Raw genomic sequence first — 21,333 nt, forward strand, 5'->3', positions numbered from 1 at the left:
GACTGTCTGTGGGTTTTATAAATAATTAACCAAGGAAAAGTATTAAACAACTCGTGACTAAATAAATAATAGCTACATTTGACCCTTTGGAACACAGGTTATGTTTTCCATTTCCTGAAAAGGAAATGGAAAGTTCCTGAAAAGTCGGGCAGAAACCTTGTACTGTTTGTCCAAAACAGGACATACAGTACAAGGTTTCTACCCGACTGTGATGATATGGAATATTGAAGCTATCTAATCTGCTCAATATAATAATAACTCTGTATACAGCAGACTTTACTCACTTGGCTCCCTTTTCTTTTGCCCATCTAGCCGCTCTCATTCCCCCGCCAGACTCATGTCACCAGGGAGAATGAGCAATCACAATGGAGACAACTGGGAGACTGGCTCCGATATATCGTCTCCTGCCTCAATCCCGGAATACACAGGTGAGGTATTAGTTGAGCTCGATTAGTCGCCTACCAGGTGCTGTTTTGTTCACATGTGACATCTCTAAATATGATTTGTTTGTTTTTTGTCTTGCAGGACCAAAGTTGTACAAGGAGCCTAGCTTTAAGTCCAATAAGTTCATCATCCACAACGCTATCTCTCGATGCTGCCTGGCCGGCAAGGTCAATGAACCACAGAAAAACAAGATTGTAGAGGTGAGCCGATACAGAGTCCACACGGGAACCTTGACACTTAATTTATACACTGTTGTACGACAAAATATAAATCGGGCTTTATGAGGTTGTAGGTCACTGTGATTGCTGCATGTTTACAATCCCACGCATGGTATGATATCTCCCTATGTCTTTCTCTCTCTCTCTTTGTTTCTCCCTCTTAAGGAAATGGAGACGAGCACAGCCAACCACTTCCTTATCCTGTTCAGAGACGCCGGTTGCCAATTCCGCGCTGTGTACACCATGAACCCTGAGACGGAGGAGATGGTGCGTCTCACTGGCATTGGCCCCCGCGTCATCACGCCTGAGATGGTAGAGTCCATCTACAAGTACAGCTCCGATCGCAAACAGTTCACCACCATCCCGTCCAAAACCATGTCCATGAGCGTGGACGCCTTCACCATCCCCGGTCTCTTTTGGCAGAAACGCCCAGGAACCCCCAAAAAGCTTGGCACCATGAAATAGAGACCTCTCAAATCTGGTAAAGACGGTTGATTCCTGGTTGATTTCCCGCCCCCCCCCCCCCCACACACACACACACACAGATGTACTTTCTGACAGTAAAGAGACCAATTCCCTATGCCAAGAGACAAAGGGCCAATCTGTCACTACTACAGCCATTTATATATCTCCAGCAGCAATTCACTCTTCACTTAATGATCGGCTCAGTCAGTTCTACCTAGATTGTAAAATAATGTTATTAGAATGTTTTCTTTCTCCTCTACCGTAGACCCTGCCTACCCTTCCTTCTCACAGAGTCCTCTAGGGCTGTGGTTTTAAAATGTTTTCAAATTAAAACACACACACCTATTTGGCCCTCCACAGGACATGGGTTTGTCCTAAGGACCATCTTTCTTATCACTGGTTATTAGGTATGATATTGTCTAAATGTCTGCACCTTATAGTGGATGACGCTAGTGGTTAGAGTTAAGTTTTTATACTCATTTTGCTGAGGTGACTAGGGATGGGACCAAAATAATTGCGATTTACGATATTAACGCGATAATCAAAATATGCTTAAAATATGTTTAACTTCACTTAGAGAGTGAAAAAAATACTATAAATTACCCTCTTTACTGGTGCGTTTTACCAATTCTAGAGGGTTTAAGTGGTACCGGATATGCAGCTCGGCAAAGGTGAATTGATCCCAGTGTATGACGGAGGACAATTTCACGATCAATTAAAATCTCTGCGATGCGATTATTGTGAGCGTTTTTCAACGCGATAAACAATAATAACGATTATTGTCCCATCCCTAGAGGTAACCCCTGGAAACCCCTTTAAGGAGTTTGAAAACCACTGCTCTATGGGACTCATGGTGAGGGGACAGCCAGAACAGACTGGTCCTACCCCTCTATTCCTCTTGCTATACCCTCTGCTGCCTTTTCTTCTTCCAGGAACCTCTCTCTCTGTCTGTCTGTCTATCCGTTTGCCTGTCTCCCTCTCTCTCTGTCTCTCTTCCTCTCCCTCCCTCCCTCTCTCATCTGAGAGAGGTGACTCAGCTGTCTGTTCAGATCGGAGATCTCAGCTGGAAAGTGGCAGGTAAAACTGCTCTCTAATGAATGTAGGGCACCATTCACTAACCACTCATCATTCCCTTTCAGGGGTGATTTTATTGGTTAGTCAGAACTATTAAATGCTCTATTGGGGGTGTGGGGGGGGGGGGGTGGGACGGCTCCACATGGAGTGTGGCGTTATGAATGGCTGCCGTGGACTTCTGCACCTACAAACTGCCTGTGCCTCTGTAGGAGCGAGCTTCACTCAGCTCCGACTTTACTTCAGCTGTAGACATCTGGATGTTTTTTTGATACTAATTTTGACATGTGTTTTGCTGGACAAATCGCTTCAGCCTTTGGGAGCTGAAATTCATCAGACCGTTTCCCCCTTAGTTGGTTTATTTCCCATTTTTTGATATGTATATGTAATTAATAGAAATGTTACCTGAGCTCATCTCGAGAAGAAAAAAAATACTGGAACATGAAGGAGGGCTTTATATTATGTTGAACAATACCTGGCTCAATTTCTGTGTGAAAAAGATAATCAATGCTGATTTAATATATAATGAATGCCGTTTATTGCCGATTCTTTTCATTTTGACAATTATTTGTATAAAGTAAGTTGACCTTTGTAAGCTACAAATAAGCTAGCCTGCTGCTTACTCATTTAGTGAGATGTACGTATGTTTGCTTGAGAGGAGAATGAGCGAGTGAGAATGAATTGAAATTGTCCAACAGCTGAGACTTGCTGAACTATTCTCAAGCAAGGGATTAATAAACCCTGTAGTTCATGAAGAAGCTGTGTCATTGTGTGTATAAGCATATGTGTTCAGACACAAAACTGCATTTGTTCTTGATGAAGGATTATTCAGGACTGTATCAGCCCTTTCCTACCCCACAACGTGGGGCTTGTGTAGGCAGACTGATGAAATAAAATAGGCCAAATGCTTTTTTTTTTTACTTGTCCATGCTGTGGACATTTGGCCTGCTCCTGTCCCCCTTGCCTCCTTAAGCACTACAGCAGACACATAAGACTGCCTCCAACCAATGTGTTGTGTTTCACCGATTCCAATGCAGATGTGTGGAAAAATGATGCGTATTAAAGCAGTTGCAGAGAAATTGGTAAGACGATTGATTCAAAGCGCACGTGGGGAAAGTGGATGAAAATTGTGGGAGTTTGTATATACCGTATCTGTTAAGAAAATGTGGTAGCTGAACAGTATGTAAGTTGATCCTGTGCAATTCTCTAGAAATCCTGTCACCTGGAGGTGTATTTATTGGGTATGGATTAGATGGTGCATTTGATGTTTAGTTTCAGATTTTATTATTTATGTCCTTTTTTGGTTTAAGGTGGTTATTCACTCATTCATTTCATAAATGTCATGTCTAACATGGATGTCCTTTTCTTTTTGCTCTGTTATCTCTGTGGTGGCAGAGTATCTGTGTTTGTTTCATAGACTGTTTGATTACCAATTTCTCCCTGGCAAGTGGACCAGAGGAACAAAAATAAAAATCATTTTTAAATCATGCTCATCTTTGATTTTTGTCACTTCCATGCTAAGTTTCTTTGCCTCTTTGTTTTGTTTCCCATGTTAAATGTTTGTGTTTTCAGTTCACCATTAATGTCAGTGGCAATAGGCCAGATCCTGGGTGTTGTGGAAATCAGTATAATCCATATGTTAACATGTTAACACATTGTGAACATGGGTGCACGTTAAGAGATTAGGTTAGGGACATTTAAAAACTTTTTTTTATTTTATTTCAAACATATATCTGGTACAGTAGCAGTCAGCAACTTGGGACTTGTTTTAGGGATACTAATAAAATGTACTTTATTGTCTTACCATCCATAAAATAAGTCCCAAGTGTACATGCTGTGCAGTGTTGGATCTAAAATCGATCCACACTAAATACAGAAAAAAGGAAGAAAATAAAATCCCTGGCTGCATAGGTTAATACTGTTACTGATAATGGCTTCTTGGGTGATGATGTGCTGCACATTCAGAAAGTCTCCTCTTCGATGTTGATCCAGGGTCAGATGTTTTCCTTCACCTCAGGGAATCTAAATAGGTATTTATTAACTTAAGTTAAGGGCTGCTCTGATCAGTAGAACTGTCTCAAAGGGTCAAGGAAAGAGAAATGTAGAGGAAGAAGGGTAGATGTAAAGGGCAGATGCACTCTCATATTCAGGAGTGAACGATGAGGGCACGATGGCGGTGGGTGTTCTGACTGTTCTCAGATGTGCTTGGTGTTCAGCATCTCGGTCAGCAGGGAGTTGCAGGGCAGGTCTCCCAGTAGGTGGCGCTGGTACAAATACTCCTCCACCTGCAAGCTGATGCTGCGAACCTCAGGCAGCCGGAGCAGCAGCTGGCCGAACTTGTCCGAGTGTCCCGGGTGAGTCCTCTGGGTGTGCTCCATCAGGGCCCTGTTCACCCGCTCCTGGGTGTGCTCCACTTGCCTGCGGCTCCGCACAGACTTCACGTCTGTAGTGCACAGAGGACCAGTGGTGGAACGTGAGTAAGTAGCCTACCTTTACTCAAGTACTGTACTTAAGCACAATGTTTTTTAAATAACATTTTTTGATACTTTACTCTTCTACTCCACTACTACATCACAGACGCAAATATTGTACTTTTTTACTCCACTACAATTATTTGACAAGCTTTAGTTACTAGTTACTTTGCAGATTTAGATTTTAAAACATACATTATTCAGTTAAGCCTTATTTTATACTTGGGCTATTTGAAAATAGCCGCTCTACAAGCTGATGTTGTGAGCTTGTAGATCTGCTATTTTCGAAACATTTTGAAAAAAGAGAAATTGTGAAATGAGACATTCTGCATAATGAGTACTTTTAGGTACCTCATGTATATTTTGATTTTAACTTTTAACTTTTTAATACAGGACTTTTACTGAAGTAAAAAATCTGTACTTCTTGTACCACTGGCACAGAGAACGCATGCAGCCTTAAAGGTAGGGTAAGTGATTTGCAATTATTCAAATAATTGCAAAATGGGTCTATGTTCTGATAGTGCTCGTTACTATAGAGTGTCCTGTCCATGTAAGGAGTCTCCATGTCTCTCCAGCTCTTTATAAAACAGAAAATGCATTTTTGTTTCAGTTTCAGTTTCATTTCCAATTTTATCCAATCAGGATAGAGAAATCAATCAGGATATAGATTAAACAAGTGAAATTGGAAGTGATGACACTAAGAAATGAGCAGGCAAAATTGGAACTGGAACACTATAAAAATGAAGCTTAAAAATGGGTACTTTCTCCTGATTGGCTGAGATTTTGACACCTACCAGAAAATGTATTTTCTGTTTATTAAAGAGCTGGAGAGACGGGGAGACTCCTGTTACTGAACAAACACTCTATAGCAATGATTACTATCAGACTATAGTGCTTTAACATTTTAACAAAATACTTTTTGTTTTAACCCAAAAATATCACTTACCCTACCTTTAATGACAACACACAGGACACTTCCATGGCAATGACAAATGACATACTGCTTTAGGTTACAAGATTACAGAGCTTCATTTGAAGAGTTCCTTCGAGTGTCTCTAGAGGTAAAAACTCACCGGGGTTGAACAGAACCAGGTATTTGAGACAGACAAACTCCTGTCTATCAAACTGGAGTGCTTTCAATTTGTATACCAGGTCTTGAGTCCGCGACACCAGGCTGCTCAGTGTCACTCCAGCTTGGGACAGAATGTTCGACACCTCGATCTATGCCATGGAAGGAAGGTTGATCAGAATTACATTATTAGGACCCTGAAAAATGCATGTGCAGCCAGTAATATCACACAGGGCATTTTCCAGCTGAAAATCTGTTATTTTCTTTAAGTGACACAGACAGTCATGCGACAAAGTATTAAGTAGGCTTTACTTGCTGATTAGATATACTAGTCCATACCCGGTCGACGCATCCGTGGGGGGATATGCGCACATGATCTGGCAACCCGGGAGGCAGTTCGTCCCATAGCTCGCGGGGCCATCCCACAGCTGGGCAGCCCCGTAACCATGGCGACATTCTTTTACACAAAAACGCGAATAAACAGCTGACAGTTGGGGAAATAAAAAAACGGGCTTCGCTGTTAGGTGCACATGGTAATGGTCAATGGCTGTGCGCAAATCGGTCAGATCAATTGCTCCAGCCACTGAGGAGAACCGGGCAGAACAATTTTGGCCTCACCACCCTACCTACCTACCTACCTACCTAACACTACAGAGCATTAGCAAATTATAGGAGGATGCAGCATAGTAATATTCTGACAGTGTATATAGCAAAACCCTTAGCGTTAAATCTGATTAGACTGTGTGTATAGGTCTACTGTATCTCACCTGTTGTCCAGTGACCAGATAGATGCAGCCCTCACAGCCATACGTGACCTGCCTACAGAGGTGGTCGAGGACCAGCAGTTCACTCCAGCAGCTCTGCAGCAGCACCATCTGGTCCTCCACCTGTAAGGAGCACCAGGACATCTCCAAGTAGTTTCATGCTAGAACCATCACACTGAAACGTTTTCAACCTGACGTCCCGAAATATTGTAAAATGTTCAAAAAGTGTGTTAACAATAAGCAGAAAATTATTGCGATGACAATGCGTAGCCGGCAGCCGCGTGATGCATCAATCAGTGTGTTCAGTTATCGATACACAACATTGGCTGTGTTATTGCGTGGGTGAAACAGGCTCTCTGTCTCGCTCTGTCTCTCTATCTGTATCTCTGTCTCTCTCTTTCGCTGATCAAGCTCTAGTCTGACGAGGCCCACAGACAGACAGACAACTTAAATTTGTATTTTATATTGAAGATAGCAAATCCACAAGCTCACAGCTTGTAGATCTCACAGCAATGCGACAAAGTATAAAATAAACACACAGATCTACCTGGGAAAAACTAGCCTTTGTTTCAGTACCTTGAGCTCCTTGAAGATGGCACTATTCCTCGCCCACTCCACCAGTCCGAACAGAGTCTGGTCAGCCATTTTGCACATGATGCTGAAGGTGTTGAGGCGGTCGTGTTTGCCCCGGTTGGCCTGTTCCCTCTGCAGGCTGGCCAGGACCTTGGCACACAGCTGGCTCTCGTCTGGCTCTCCCTCCAGGAGCTGTGTTAGAAGGTTGGCCGGAGCAGCGGACACCGGGGTGAGGACCGGGAGTAGGGTTGGAGTTGAAGATGGTGTCAGAGAAGGAGTTGAACTTGGCGTCAAGCTGTACGGTGGCGTTGGTGCGCTAAGTGGTGGGAATAAACTGCTGGGTGTCGGGTGGGTCAGAGGGGTTGTAGAAGCATACGACATCTCTCTCTTCTCCTGGGGCAATTCAGGGTAGGTCCGGTGGTACAGTCGGGGGCATGGTAGAGATGGAGATGCTAGCTCCCTCTCTGTGTTCACAGTGTAGTCCAGAGGCATGGAGACATTTGATTGGCCCATGCCAGAGCAGGCATAGACTTGGGATTGGTGAAAATGGTCAGAGGACAATGGGACCATGGTGTGACTGGACATGTGGTGGATGTCATTTGGAGCTGTGGGTCGGTATGTTTGTGTAGTTTCCATCTTGATCCTGTAGGAGGCAGTGTTTGTAGGGTGATATGCCCTCAGCAGTTTCAGCTGCCTGTCCCGCCGGTAGAGAGGGCCAAACTTGTTCCGGCCGCCTCTCATACGGTCTGCTCTCACAGCTGGAGACGGACCAATTTAATTCATTAGTGCATCAGAAAATGTAAATGAGTGATTCTCTAGCAGATGGTCTCTATTGTAAAATACTGTACCGTATGCATGATGTAATACAAAGTCAGGATGTTTTATGTAGGTCATATATGGCCTACGCTACACAAGCACTGGTTTATGAGTTCACAGATAAGTCATATGGGTTAACTGGAACAGGGATATCAATGGAACACTGTAGTGCATGTTGCAATACAGCAGAGTTGATTTCCAGAAGCAGACCAGCCATTGGTTTAATACAAAGCCTTACGGGTCAGTTTATTTATACATTCTGGGTTAAGAGTTGTGAACACAACTCTCTTGTCGTTTACACAAACTTTGGCTGATCTGTGAGGGACTGTGCTTTGTATTTGAGAAGGACAGAAGAAGCAGAGGGAATATTGCTGCTTGCCGAGTTTAGGAAATTGCTCAGGCTGATTAGGTTACAGAAGCTGTCACTTTGATCATCAACTTCATGTTCAAATGTGTTTACTATAGTCTACAGGTAAACACATGATCTATTCTACAGGCTGTAGACCATATGTCACACTAAACAACAATGGTGCTAAATAGTGCTAAAAGTGGTTCTTTGAATCGTGATTATGTTCTACTAGACTCAGGTTCTGGCCACTACGCTACCCTCACACCTACGTGGCACCGCCGATCCAACCAATATGTCTGAGTCTGTGCTCAGGAATGTGTCAAAAACAAAACAATCTCCATGAATTCAAGGCTTCATGGAGTGTGTAATTGATCGATTTTTTTTGGGTGAACTATTCTTTTAATAAAGTCTTATATTCCTATATTAACTGTAATCTGTACACACGGTTAAACATATGACCAAAGACCAAAAATAAATATTCACCGGGACCAAGATTCAAACCCACAGTCTTCTGATTATGGAACCTCAGCTTTTCTCTTGCACCACCAGACATTTCAAGTAATATACAGTAGATGTTTAAACTTAACCCCTCTCACCTTGACAGGTTGACTGAATCTCCAAATACATCCACTAACTAATTTCTTAGTTTTATGACCAAAACTATAGCAGTTTTAATCAACCAGAACTATACTAGTTTTTTGTACAGTGGCTGTTATTGTCACTTTGGAAACATTTGGTGGCTATAGAGTTTTCAACTAGTTTCTCAAACAGTGTTGTATTTAAATAGTTTAGAAACATTTTAAAAACACAAATCTTGTATGGGGGTCCACATCCACGGCCAAATACATTAATTCGGGGGTCCTTGACATAAAACAAGGCATTGATTTTTTTCAGCCAGCAGGTGTCGTGGCAACAACATGAGACCACTTACTGAGGTCTGACCTAGACGTCGTGTTGACGTCGTAGGCACGGCGTATCGGCGTTGTGTAAAATGTCTGGTTGTTTCTTTTTTTTTTGGGTGGTTACTGAGGTCTGACCTGGACGTCGTATAGACGTCGTATGAACGGCGTGTCGGCGTTGTTGTATGGATGTCTTTTTGATGGTTACAGTGGAACGTCATATCGACGTCGTCTGACTCGGACGTCAGTGTTGCCATATTTTGTGACAGAAATAAGCAACCAGGTCTAGGAAAACAAGACCACAATTATAAGCAACCTACCTGCATATGCAGCGCCTATTATCTACAAGCTCACAACGCGTCGCTTGTAGATGTGCTATTTTCAAACACTCTTGCAATAAAATGTGCAATATAATATTGAACTTTTTACTTTGACCAAAAATAAATATTCACCAGGACCAAGATTCACACCCACAATCTTCTAGTTGAGGAACCTCAGCTTTTCTCTTGCACCACCAGGCATTTCTGATAATATAGATGTTTGAAGTTAACACCTCTCACCTTGACAGAATGATTGAATCTGCAAATACAGCCACTCACGATCAGGGTTCATTATGAGGGTTCATTATTTTTGGAATCCCTTGAAAACCAGATGCTGCATGATCTCAAGGGGCTTACCAAACTGCTTCCGGTCTCCTAAAAAGGCGTCCGCCTACTTCACGCAGATAGCTACGCGAGACGCGAGACTATGCAAATACGGGAAGTAAACCGGAGATGGTGTGTCTTGCCGATTTCTGTTGCGCGAGTCTTTTTTCAGGACTTTCAAAAAGCGTTAAGCATTGGTTCTCAAAGTGGGGTCCTTGGGGGGGTTCCAGGGGGTCCCCAGCTAAATGTTATTATTTAATATGGCTCTTTTATTGCTACTTTTAACTTTTTAATGGATCCTATGTAAGTAAAGCCTGATAAAAGTGTCAAACTCCCCAAACCCCCAGCGTGGTCAAGAGTGTGTGTGTGTGTGTGTGTGTGTGTGTGTGTGTGTGTGTGTGTGTGTGTGTGTGTGTGTGTGTGCGCATGTGCGAGTGCGAGAGCGAGTGAGTGAGCGAGTGAGTGTGAGTGAGTGAGTGAGTGTGAGTGTGTGTGTGTGTGTACATGATGTACCTTCTCTTTTCATGCCCACTGCCAAGCACTTCTGGAAGCGACAGTAAGGGCAGCGTTTCCTCTGTGAAGGGTTCATTGGGCAGCTCTGTCTCTCAGCACAGGTGTAGTGCTTGTTGTTCTGCACAGAGCGCTTAAAGAAGCCCTGCAGAGAGACAGACAGAGACCCAGACACAGAAAAAGAGCAACATGGAGAGAAAAACATAAATAGAAATGAGAGAATGACACTTTAAACTCATTCAGCCAAGCTGTATACTTTGTTCTGAGCAGTAATGGACAAAGAACTCAGCCACAGACAATACTTGAGTCAAGTATACAGCAGTAGGTAGGCCTACTCCTGGTCAAATATTACTCAACTACAAATGAAGGTGAAAATAACCTATTTTCAGACGTGTTGTGAGCTTGTAGATCAGCTTTTTCACTTTTTGTGAAATAATTCATAATGCATTTTTGTAAGTTTGGGTACAATCTTTGTCTTTCAAATGTACAACAACAACAAATACTCACATAAATTACAGACAGATAAATGTACTTAAGTACAAGTAAATGTACTTTGTTAATGTCCACCACTGGTTCTGAACGTGGCACAGCTTACTTTGCAGCTCTCACAGGTGAGCAGTCCATAGTGGTAACCAGACACTCTGTCTCCACAGACTGGACAGCCCTCCTCGGGCTCTGGCCTCGTCTCCAACTCCGTTTTCAGATCCTGACCTACAGTAGGAAGCATCAACACAGTGATTCTCAACCTTTTTTAACCCCAGCAGCATTTAAACCCCCAGCATCCGTATTGTGTGCTTGTTGATCGGCTATTTTCAGCAACAGCTTTCCCCACAATAACAGAAAACAGAAAAGACACTAGTATAGAGCCCTGAGGGGTTTAAGTTGTTAACCCGAAGTTTGATTTACATCAATAGGTCACGGATCTCCATTTGATACGATTTCTATCTCCGGGAACCCAATCTATATCGTAAAATGCTCAATGATCATTTACTCAGTGTGGTTTTTTATCATTTAGCTGGGGACCCCCCGGAAGCCCCTCAAGGACCCCGAACCCCATATTGGCTTAATGGAACGACATCAAACACAAGGCATGACATAGACTTTACTATACATGTTATTCTGTCTTTCAGCCAATAAACTCCTCAGCAAGCTGTTAACAAGCAATGAGTATGAATTTAAAGCCTTAACAATGGCACTGAACAAAGTAATGAAGCATCTTGTTTGCTCTGAGAAGAAACGCATATAAGTAAGTAAGTACATTTTATTTATAAAGCACCTTTCGAAACAATGTTACAAAGTGCTGCGCAATGGAACACAATATAAATAAGATTAAAACAAGTTCAAAACAGGGTTTAATAACAAAATAGAGTAATAATGCAATACAACAAGGATTAAAGCAAAACATTGACCTGTACAAGTGAGTCAGGTAAACATTTCGTGACATAACATAAACACACAACTTCACTGTAAAACCATGAACGTGTGAAAGTGTGTAGAAACACTGCTACAATTATGTTGTTAAGTGAAAATCATAAATACGTCTGAGATTAGTTCGTTTTTTGGTTAAAACAAAACGTTTTTCTTTAAAAGTTAAAGCTTTATATTCTGATAGTAATCATTACTATAGTGTTTGTTCAATAACAGGGGTCTCCCTGACTCTCTTTAGTAAACAGAAAATACATCATCATGCACACACACACACACACACACACACACACACACACACACACACACACACACACACACACACACACACACACACAATGTATATTCTATCAACAAATAATGTACAACAAATAATGTACAATCTATCACTGCTTAATAATTAGCATAATAGATATAATAGCTTTATAATATAAGCATGAACATACATCTATTGTCTCATATTATATCCACTATCAACAGTGGATATGAGACTGATATACTGTATGTAGTGTCAGCTGGCCCAGTGGGTATGGATTATGTAGATTCACACTTTATTTCAGACTCAAAATCCATATAAAATCTATCAGCAGTGAATCTAAATATACAATCGATATATATCAAGATGGATAGGTAGATAGATATAGTAGACTCCAAGTGGTTTGACGGAATGAAAGCGCTCGATTGACATGTAAGTGGGTCATGTGATCAGGTTTATAGCGGAGTTAATGACACAACAGTTATATAGCACTACCATCTAGTATCTTATCAGTCAGATTGATTGGCTAAACTGTAAATCTCAGATATGACTCTTACATAATTCTCCATGATGCGCATAGTTTATGAATTGAACCTTCATAGGAAAAGGTCTGCCAATGGAAACATTTAAAAAATATATATTTTTTGTTTATACATCTAGAATTTGATATGCAACAAAATTCTAAACGATTGCAATTCACATTGGACAACAGTTTAAAGTAGATGAGATGTCAAACATCTTTCACAAGTCCAGAAGCAATCACATTATGAACAGATTGTGTTTCTGTGTCAAGCAATTACTTCTGCCCTATTGAGTCGATCAGAGAGAGCACTACCTCGGAGTGCTACCTCAGGCCAGTACTCACATGTTGAAGAGCCTTCTAAAGTCAACAGATCCTGGGCGTATTCAGTGGGACAGTGGGCCAGAGGCTGGTGCTGCTCTGTGTGGTGATGATAAGGTAATTCCATTCTGGTTGATGGGGTGAGGGGCCCGTATCAGCCCAGTTTGTTCATCATGTTCAAAGAGAACAGGAGCCCGGGACAGAGACAGCAGGAGAGACAGAGAAAGAGAAAGGCAGGCAGGCAGGCCGGTCAGCCCTGGTGGACTGATGCTTGGATGAGGCCCCACACATGGACTTTGATCCATAGTGAGTGTCATAAAACCTCTCCTGACAGGCACTCCTACACAGTCCGTCAGTCAGTCAAGTCAGTCAGTCAAGTCAGTCAGTCAGTCAGTCAGTCAGTCAAGTCAGTCAGTCAGTCATTCTCAACCTGTGGGCTGGGGCCCATTGGTGGTCCATGAGGACATTGCAAGTAGCCCCCAAATAATTGGTAAACACTTAGATTTACCCAAATAATTGGCAAACACTTAGATTTGAAGGCTAATATAACATTCATAATTTAAAAAATATTTAAATCATTAACATAAACATGCCCTGAAAATGCATGTGGCCTTGAAGCGTGGGCCGCAAGCGCTTTCGAGCTTTTAAAATGGGCCCTGATCCATAAAAGGTTGAGAACCACTGAGTCACTTTACTGTGCGTGTGGAGAGACTGTCTATGAATTGGCTACAGTGGCAACCAGCCATCCCGGAGTAACGTACCGCACCGCTGATAAGATAAGAATCCAACACAGAGTCAAGTACATTCATCCTATTTACCACTCCACCATGGTTGGCACGGCACCATGGCTGTAATGTCATAACTGTAGTACTTTGTAGCATGATTCATGTACTGAAGCAGTTATGGGTGTTCAAAAAATCAGCTAAGCTCAAATAAACATAGGCTATTTAACTTTTTTAAGAATGTAAGAAACTATATTTATGCTCTTGTTTACTGTATTAGGCTTAACGCATTAAGAACAGTCATATGAGAATGTGTGATTTTACAGTTGTTCCACATTTCCGATTCTGCGATGGGAGACAAGATAAGGACATGCTGTAACAACCATCCGCCTAAACTGCACAGGTAGCCTCAATTAAACTCACACTGACGTCAAAGAGATAAGGCAGTTCAAGGATGGTTGGTTATGACACATCTTCAATTAGTCAAGACTTTTCTTCAATAAACCTGTAAATATATGTTTTTCAAATCACCAATTTCATCGTCTTTTTATTTTCAACCCATAGGACCAGGGCTGCCAACCTTTCAGAAAACGTTGTGGGGAGATTTGAATTTCTTGGTGGCCTGTTCTGGAAGACATTTATTTGTATTCATTTTTGTACTTTTTGTAAGTAAATGCATGACTATTAAAAAACCCCAACCATTAAAAAAGAAACATAGAAATGAAAAAATGTTGGCAACCAGAGGGATCAGTGACCTGGTGGCCAATGACCGCAACCTCAGTATTTTCAACAATGTGGACAGTGAATAACATTCACTTCTCCCCTAGCTACACCAGCCTGGGGGTTTTCAAACTTTTGTTTATGTCATAGATGCCCAAATTGACTTTGATTAGGTCATAGACTCCAATATCAAATAATTGTGAACACTTACAATATTTACATTTGGCTTAAATGAAATGAAAGGAAATTAAAATAAATGAAATTGCCTAAATGTCATAATTACACATGGGGAATATATTAAGAGTGGCGATATTGCGATATTGAAAGATGATAAGAATAGTCACTAATTAATTTGTGATCTTTTCAAGTTAGAGGGATATTTCACTTGGTCATTTTATCGTCTACTCAGGCTTTTGTTAGCACCCCGGACAGTTTTTAAGTTGCTTGATTCAGTATTTAGATATTTGATATTCATTTTATCAGACACGCCCCCTTCCTATACAAACCCAGTGTAACTTCAAACTCCATTTTAACTCCATGTTAGATTCATCAGAAACACTCGTCCTTGGTTCTGGTGACTGATATTGTCCTTCTAATACATGAGGAGACCGTGTTTTTTCAATTACTTTTTTCATTTATTTTCAATAATTGTTTTAGAAAAAAAAAAAAAAATACATTATTGAAAAAAATAATCGAAAAAACCTGTGGACATGTTTGCCTGAAAATGAATCTTTGAAATGTTTCATGGTTTTAGAAATATACTTCTTTGAAAGTTCAGAAAATTATAATGGAGGTCAATGGGAGATTTTGGCACCTCAAAAAAACACTTTCACCTAGAAACTCCATTCACACTTTTTACAATACTAATATACAAAACAACGCTTCAACAATAAAAGAGACATTAACAGAGAGAGACTGAACGACAGTGTAGTGGTCCAATCATCAGACTCAGCACAGAAATGCCATGTTCAAATCCCAGTCCTCCTATAGTTCATTGCTTTTCAACTTTACGTAACTGAAGGCTAATATACAAAAGAGCGCTCCAACAGTGCAAAGAGACATTTGCATAAATCAGTGAGAGATGCCCTAGTGAGCTAGTGATCCGAACTCCCAGTACAGAGGTTCCATGTTCGAATCCCAGTCTTTCTATTGTTCATTACATTTCAACTTTACTAACTGAAGGCTAACACAAAAGAACACTAGTGAGCCGACTCCCAGTACAGAGGTTCCAAGTTCAAATACCAGTTTTTCATTACTTTACTAACTGAAGGCTAACATACAAATGAGCGCTTCAAGAATACAAAGAAACATATGATGGGAGTAGCTGAGACATGGTGTAGTGGTCTAAAGAACAGACTCTCAGTATGGAGATACCATGTTCGAGTCCCAGTCCTTCTATGGTTCATTGCTTTTCACCTTTACTAACTGACTGAAGGCTGACATATAAAAGAACACTTCAAGAGTACTAAGAGACATCAGTGAGAGATGGTAATTGTATAGTGATCAGACTCTCAGCACAGAAGTTCCATGTTCAAATCACAGTTGTTTGCCTAAAAACAAATCTTTGAAATGTTTCATAGTTTTAGAAATATACTCCTTTAAAAGTTCAGAAATTTATAATGGAGGTCGATGGAGGATTCTGGCACCTAAAAAAAAACTCCATTCACACTTTTTATAATTCAGCTTACTGTGGACTCACATGCTTGAACTTTTTACTTTGAAATGTTTTGTAGTTTTTGAGATATTTAACTTTTAAAACTTATATCTGAAAACATTGGCACCTCGCTGTTCCTTCATACTTTAACCTATAAACTTGATTCACAATTTTAAAATTCCACCTTAGTGTGGACATGCATGCTTGAGATTTTTACTTTGAAATCATTTGTAGTTTTGGAAATATTTAACTTTAAGCGCCCAATGCATTGTCAATGCGGCAATGGCCATAGTAGGGCGGGAAATTGATACGATAGTGCACTTGGTGATACAAGCGTGAAATTTGGCACAGATGACCTTCATATGACCCTAATTGATAATCAACCTCTGGCCACGCAGAATTCCTAAGATTTCAAGATGGCCACCACCAGTTTTCAAAATGGCTGCAACTGGGCCAATGTTTTGGACTATATCACTTTACTGGGGCTTATTTTAATATATGAGAATATGTTCTGGAGGTATTTCTACCAAGTACGATAAAAAATAACATTAGGTTCCAATATGGCGGCATGTTTTCCAATATGGCTGCCGATAAATTGCAGAAATGTGCATCTCCTTATGGTTTATCCACATGAGCTTGTAGTACATGTATTTGTATTAATTACCATACACAGAATCCATTTATGGAACATTTTAAAGTGATTTATTAGCTTGGTAAAGCTTAGTGCTTACTTTTTGTATCGTTATTAAGTCATTATAAACACATTCTCATTTACAATGGTGGCTGGGCAAGTGACAGGCAAGTGTATTAGCAACTGCAACCACAGAGGGGTGTGCAGATAAGTCCAAACTTAAAGCATTTGCAGTGGCCAGAAGTTAGAACTTTCTACATCCACATCGTGTCAGCTCCTGGCATGATTTGGCAAACAGGACTGCACAAGAGTGACTGGCCCCGTATATATGTCCTGCTTGGAATGCACTTCACTTGCATTCACTTCCTTGTAGGAACTACTTCTATCGTACATGAGTACTACGAACTCCTCAATGACTTGCATATTATGTTTATCATTTACTGCAACAGGTGTTGAACCTAATTTGGAGAAGTTGCATGTCTGCCATGCTGATCCCTTTTCCCTTTCCATGGAAGGAGGAAACTGTATGGCATCCGCTGAATGCATGTAAAGAAGCAAAGACCTGATGACTTTGATTCAATAGCTGATGCAATTTCATGAACAGGGATCCATCTGAGGTCCTTCCCTCCTTCCAAAGGCAATCCACAGCTAATTCAAGCCAAGTCTTTGAACAAGTGAAACTGTTATGTCAACAATGTCAGTATCTGAGGCAGAGCTGCAGAGGATAGCATCAGACACACCATGATTCACAGCTCAGATACTGACTTGTCATAGCAGTTGCACTTGTTCATATTAAGTAAGTCTGAGAGACTTATTGTCAGTATCAGCTGAGAACGCAGGAGTCTTATAGACCCCTGGTATTGCTGAGGTGGAGCGCCACACTCACCGTACTTTCTACTCATACACTGATCCTGATCGAACCCATGTGATCCGAAGGTGAAAGCTCTATCGACTGAGCTACCCAGACACAAAGACTTGGCTTGAAAAAGCTGTCGAAGGACCTCAGATGGATCCTCCTTCATGAAAATGCATCAGCTATAGGGCATAGCAGTGGCGGCCATTTTCTGGTTCCACTTCAAAATAATCAATGCATTTTTCCCATTGACATTTCCAAAAATATTTATATCAATTATTTTAAGCCTAGAATCAAGCCATCCAGGGTCCTGGTGAATCATGACCATAAAACGTTTGATTCTGTGAAAAAACATTTTTGAAAACGGCAAAACAAAGGGTATTTATTAAATATAGTATATCATATAATTAAATATATATATTTTTTAAATCACAGATTTCTTTTTTAATGGTCATGATTCAGTAGTAAAGTACTTCAGTCCACACGGAACTGTGATGCTATAGGTCAGGTTCTGACATTAATGCAAAACATTATCAAAGGTTTTTGCTTTTGTGTACAATGAATACTGATACTGATACTAATACTGAAGATTGAAGATTTCAATTGCAGCATAAGGTTATTAGTTAGTATTTTGAAACATCCATGTAGCTGTTTTTTGTTTTCTAGTACCTCACGCTTGGTTGAGAATGTATTGCTGGGTTTATTGGGCTTCTGTCAGTGTGAGCATCACAAAATGATTTCCTCATTAATTATGATAAATACCTCATTTACACAGATGACTTCCTTCTTCGGTTCTCCCACCACAATTGCATAATGTTCTGATTGAAAGTTTGAGTTTCATCAACAGTTTGCATCAAAATTCTAATGAATAACACCATGATTTTTTCTTTACCTTTACCAGGTTGTCGCCCAAACCGATGACTCTTATCGGACACTTGTTTGCTGTGGCCTTGTATGCTATTTACTTCAACTTCAAGTCTGAGTCCTGGAACACAAAACCTTGAGCCTTACAAGAGCGGAGCCATCCTGTACCGTGATTTCACAGCCATGCTCCCCCTCATCTACTCTGAACTTAAGTACGTGGTGGTGTACTGAGAAGTGCTCTTTGAGAGACCCAGATGGACAGGAGTAATTCTTTGTGCTAAGATGAGTGAGACAACAAGTCAACTCCAACATCGTGTTTATAGGTTTTATAGTCATTGGTTTGGGCAATACCCACACTGGCCACATGGTGGCACACTACATCTTTCAACCCCTGGTAAAACTCTGATTTCAGAATTCTTAAGATCTGGTCCTGTTTCCTTGAGGTTTGGGGCATGTGACAGTTGATAATCTGATTCCTCTGAAACGTTTCCACTCTCTAGCCAGCATGGGATGCTTTGCAAAAGGCTACAAGCCCTGAATAAATTAAAATGCTAGTATATTTTATATATAATATTTTATAGAGTAAGTTTATTTTGTGGCAGTTTGTATTTCTCACATATTATGTGATAGCTTTAAGTCCTTGCAAGGTAAAGATGTTCAAAAATAGACCTTTTTCACAGCAGCCTTATTGTTATTATTATTATATTATAAGTACTTGCTACTCATTGATTGATTGATGCTGATTGATATTTTGATGTTTAATAAAAAGTATGTTTTACACCATCTAGTCAATGTTGAATAGTCGAAATACACCACAATGTGTTGTGAATGAGAAATAAGATAATGAGTTGGATAATTTTTATCAGCATGTTGTACCCGTTTTCCTTTTGACCCAATGTTTTTTTCATTCTCCCTCTAAGTTCTAGACTAATGTATGTAAAATCACACAATATTCCAAAATGTAGCTTAACTACATTTTATTATTTCAACAATGCTCTTGTCATTTTGATGCTTTTAATGTGGCTGAGGCTTGGGTTGGACACCTGTTAAACATCATAGAACTCTCTTTCACAGTAGCTGAAACCTTATGAGGACAACAGACAAACTGTGAGTGGTTAACACTACAGCAGTGGTGGAAAGTAACTAAGGTATGCATATTTAGTACTCCAATTTTGAGGTACTTTTACTTAACCAGAGTATTTACATTTTTGATACTTTATACTTCTATTCTAGTATATCTCAGAGGCAAATAATGTACCTTTTTACGCCAATACAATTATTTGACAGCTTTACTAGTTGCTCTGAAGATTGAAAATATAATTACACAATATACCCAATTAAATTCAGGATTTTAGTGTGTAGTCTGGCAAGTTCACTAAACTTGGTTTATTTACTACTGTCACCACAGGTAATAACTATATACAATAATACAATAACTGATCACAGGATAATAACATTAATTAACTATAAGATGAAAATATTAATCACAGATAATAAGAACATATAGGCATAATATTGTGATGCCCCACTCCCTTATGTGGAGTAGGGGAGTGTGCTCTAGTAATGCTGTCCTTCTAGGTGAACAGGGTGTGGCAGTCAATGTACTAATGGCTCATTGGAGAGCACCTGGGGCCGGTGCCTCCAGGAGGCTATAAAAACCAGCCCATGAGCAGTCCACAGTGAGATCCAGAGGAGAGAGGACTGCCGTCCTCTTCAGCTGCTCCCCATGCTTTTGTTCTGTTCTATTTGACTATTCTTTCCATCCACACACCCTGCACTACACCATGTTCCACGCATCCACACTTACACCACTGATTTACTGACTCCACACCTCATTGGATCCTTTTACTGTTATGATGTCTCTTTATGTTCAGTTATTTATAAGTTGCTTATGTTAGTTTAGTAGTCAATAAATATCTTTGTTACACTTTCTGTTGGTCTCCCTCCCCTATTATTTGTCGTGGCAAGAGCCAGCCATGACAATATAATAAAACAATAATCAAAGGTAATAATATATACAATATATACAATAGTGTTTCAGTCATTGCAATTCAGTCAGGTCATTGCTAATTCCGCCTGATACTGCGGCTGGTCAGCCATTTCCACAGTGCGTTGCCAGAAAGTTTCTGAGCTGGACGGCTGGACTGCAGCAAGCAGAGCAAGGCCTGTAGATTGGCTGTCTGTCCTGTACTGTTCCTGTGGGGTTTGGACAGTGCTGGTGTTGCAGGTGAACCCTGCCAGACCTGACCCTTGCGGTTGAGAGACATGAGACCTTTACGGATGATGGACTTTGGGTTCCAGGCCTGGAAACGGTCGTGAAGGATTAAGTCCCCCTGGGCATCAAGGTTCTTTTCACAACCCTCCAACGTGGCAATGTTCATGGCATCATTTGCTTTCTTGGGAAAACTCAACATCACCTCCAAAGCAGCCTTAATGTCTCCTCCCTCTCCCTCCTCACAGCAAGACAGTAAGTCCTTAAGCAGGAGCTGGTACTTTGTGAGTCTCTGTACTGGCTTGATGAGGTAGGAGTCAATAGAACTGGCCAGGCCCAGACCATGTCTTTGACGGATGTGGTCAAAGTAGCTTCCATGTCTTTAATTCAGCGGTTCTCAAACTTTTTCATGTCAAGGACCCCCAAATTGACACTTATTAGCCCGCGGACCCCCATTTGAAAAGATATGCCAGCTATGACCCCATAAGAGAAGATTTTTACGGCTCTAGCAGTGATTCTCAACCATTTTAATTTCAAGGACCCCCAGTTTGACATGCATTAGGTTAAGGAGCCCCATTGAATGGCATTTCTATCTCTGGGACTCCAATTTATATTGTAAAATCAATGTTAATTTAATCAAATGGCATTTGATTCCATTTGTACACTCTCAGAGTTACAGACCCATAAGGGTCCATATGGTTAACTATCCATCATTTAGCTGGGGACCCCCTGGAACTCCCTCAAGTACCCCTGGGGGTCCCCGGACCCCACTTTGAGAACCAATGCTTTAATTGACGGATGTGGTCAAAGTAGCTTCCACCCTGTTCCAGAATAAGTTGACTGGAGACAGGTTTGTTCTTGC

General features: G+C 40.8%; 2 protein-coding genes across 3 annotated transcripts in view; one reads left to right on the plus strand and one right to left on the minus strand.

The window, feature by feature from the left end:
• The window catches only part of camsap3 (calmodulin regulated spectrin-associated protein family, member 3), a 36,762-nt gene extending 33,071 nt beyond the window's left edge, over positions 1-3,691 (plus strand). For both annotated transcript variants that reach the window (XM_080447806.1, XM_080447807.1), the window contains exons 15-17: positions 313-428; positions 526-644; positions 828-3,691. In XM_080447806.1, the coding sequence (XP_080303932.1) occupies positions 313-428; positions 526-644; positions 828-1,127 (535 nt within the window). In that variant the 3' untranslated portion in view covers positions 1,128-3,691. The remainder of the gene's footprint in view (positions 1-312; positions 429-525; positions 645-827) is intronic.
• A 702-nt stretch (positions 3,692-4,393) lies between these two features.
• nr5a5 (nuclear receptor subfamily 5, group A, member 5) lies at positions 4,394-12,942 on the minus strand (the record flags this gene model as incomplete). The annotated part of the gene is made up of 7 exons (XM_080448177.1): positions 4,394-4,641; positions 5,743-5,890; positions 6,506-6,625; positions 7,079-7,833; positions 10,297-10,438; positions 10,889-11,004; positions 12,810-12,942. The coding sequence occupies 7 exons, from the start codon at positions 12,940-12,942 to the stop codon at positions 4,394-4,396; spliced, it is 1,662 nt and encodes a 553-aa protein (XP_080304303.1).
• Positions 12,943-21,333: the final 8,391 nt, after the last annotated feature.

The sequence above is a fragment of the Gymnoscopelus braueri genome, assembly GCF_963280865.1.
Source record: "Gymnoscopelus braueri genome assembly, chromosome: 13".
NCBI classification, from domain to species: domain Eukaryota; kingdom Metazoa; phylum Chordata; class Actinopteri; order Myctophiformes; family Myctophidae; genus Gymnoscopelus; species Gymnoscopelus braueri.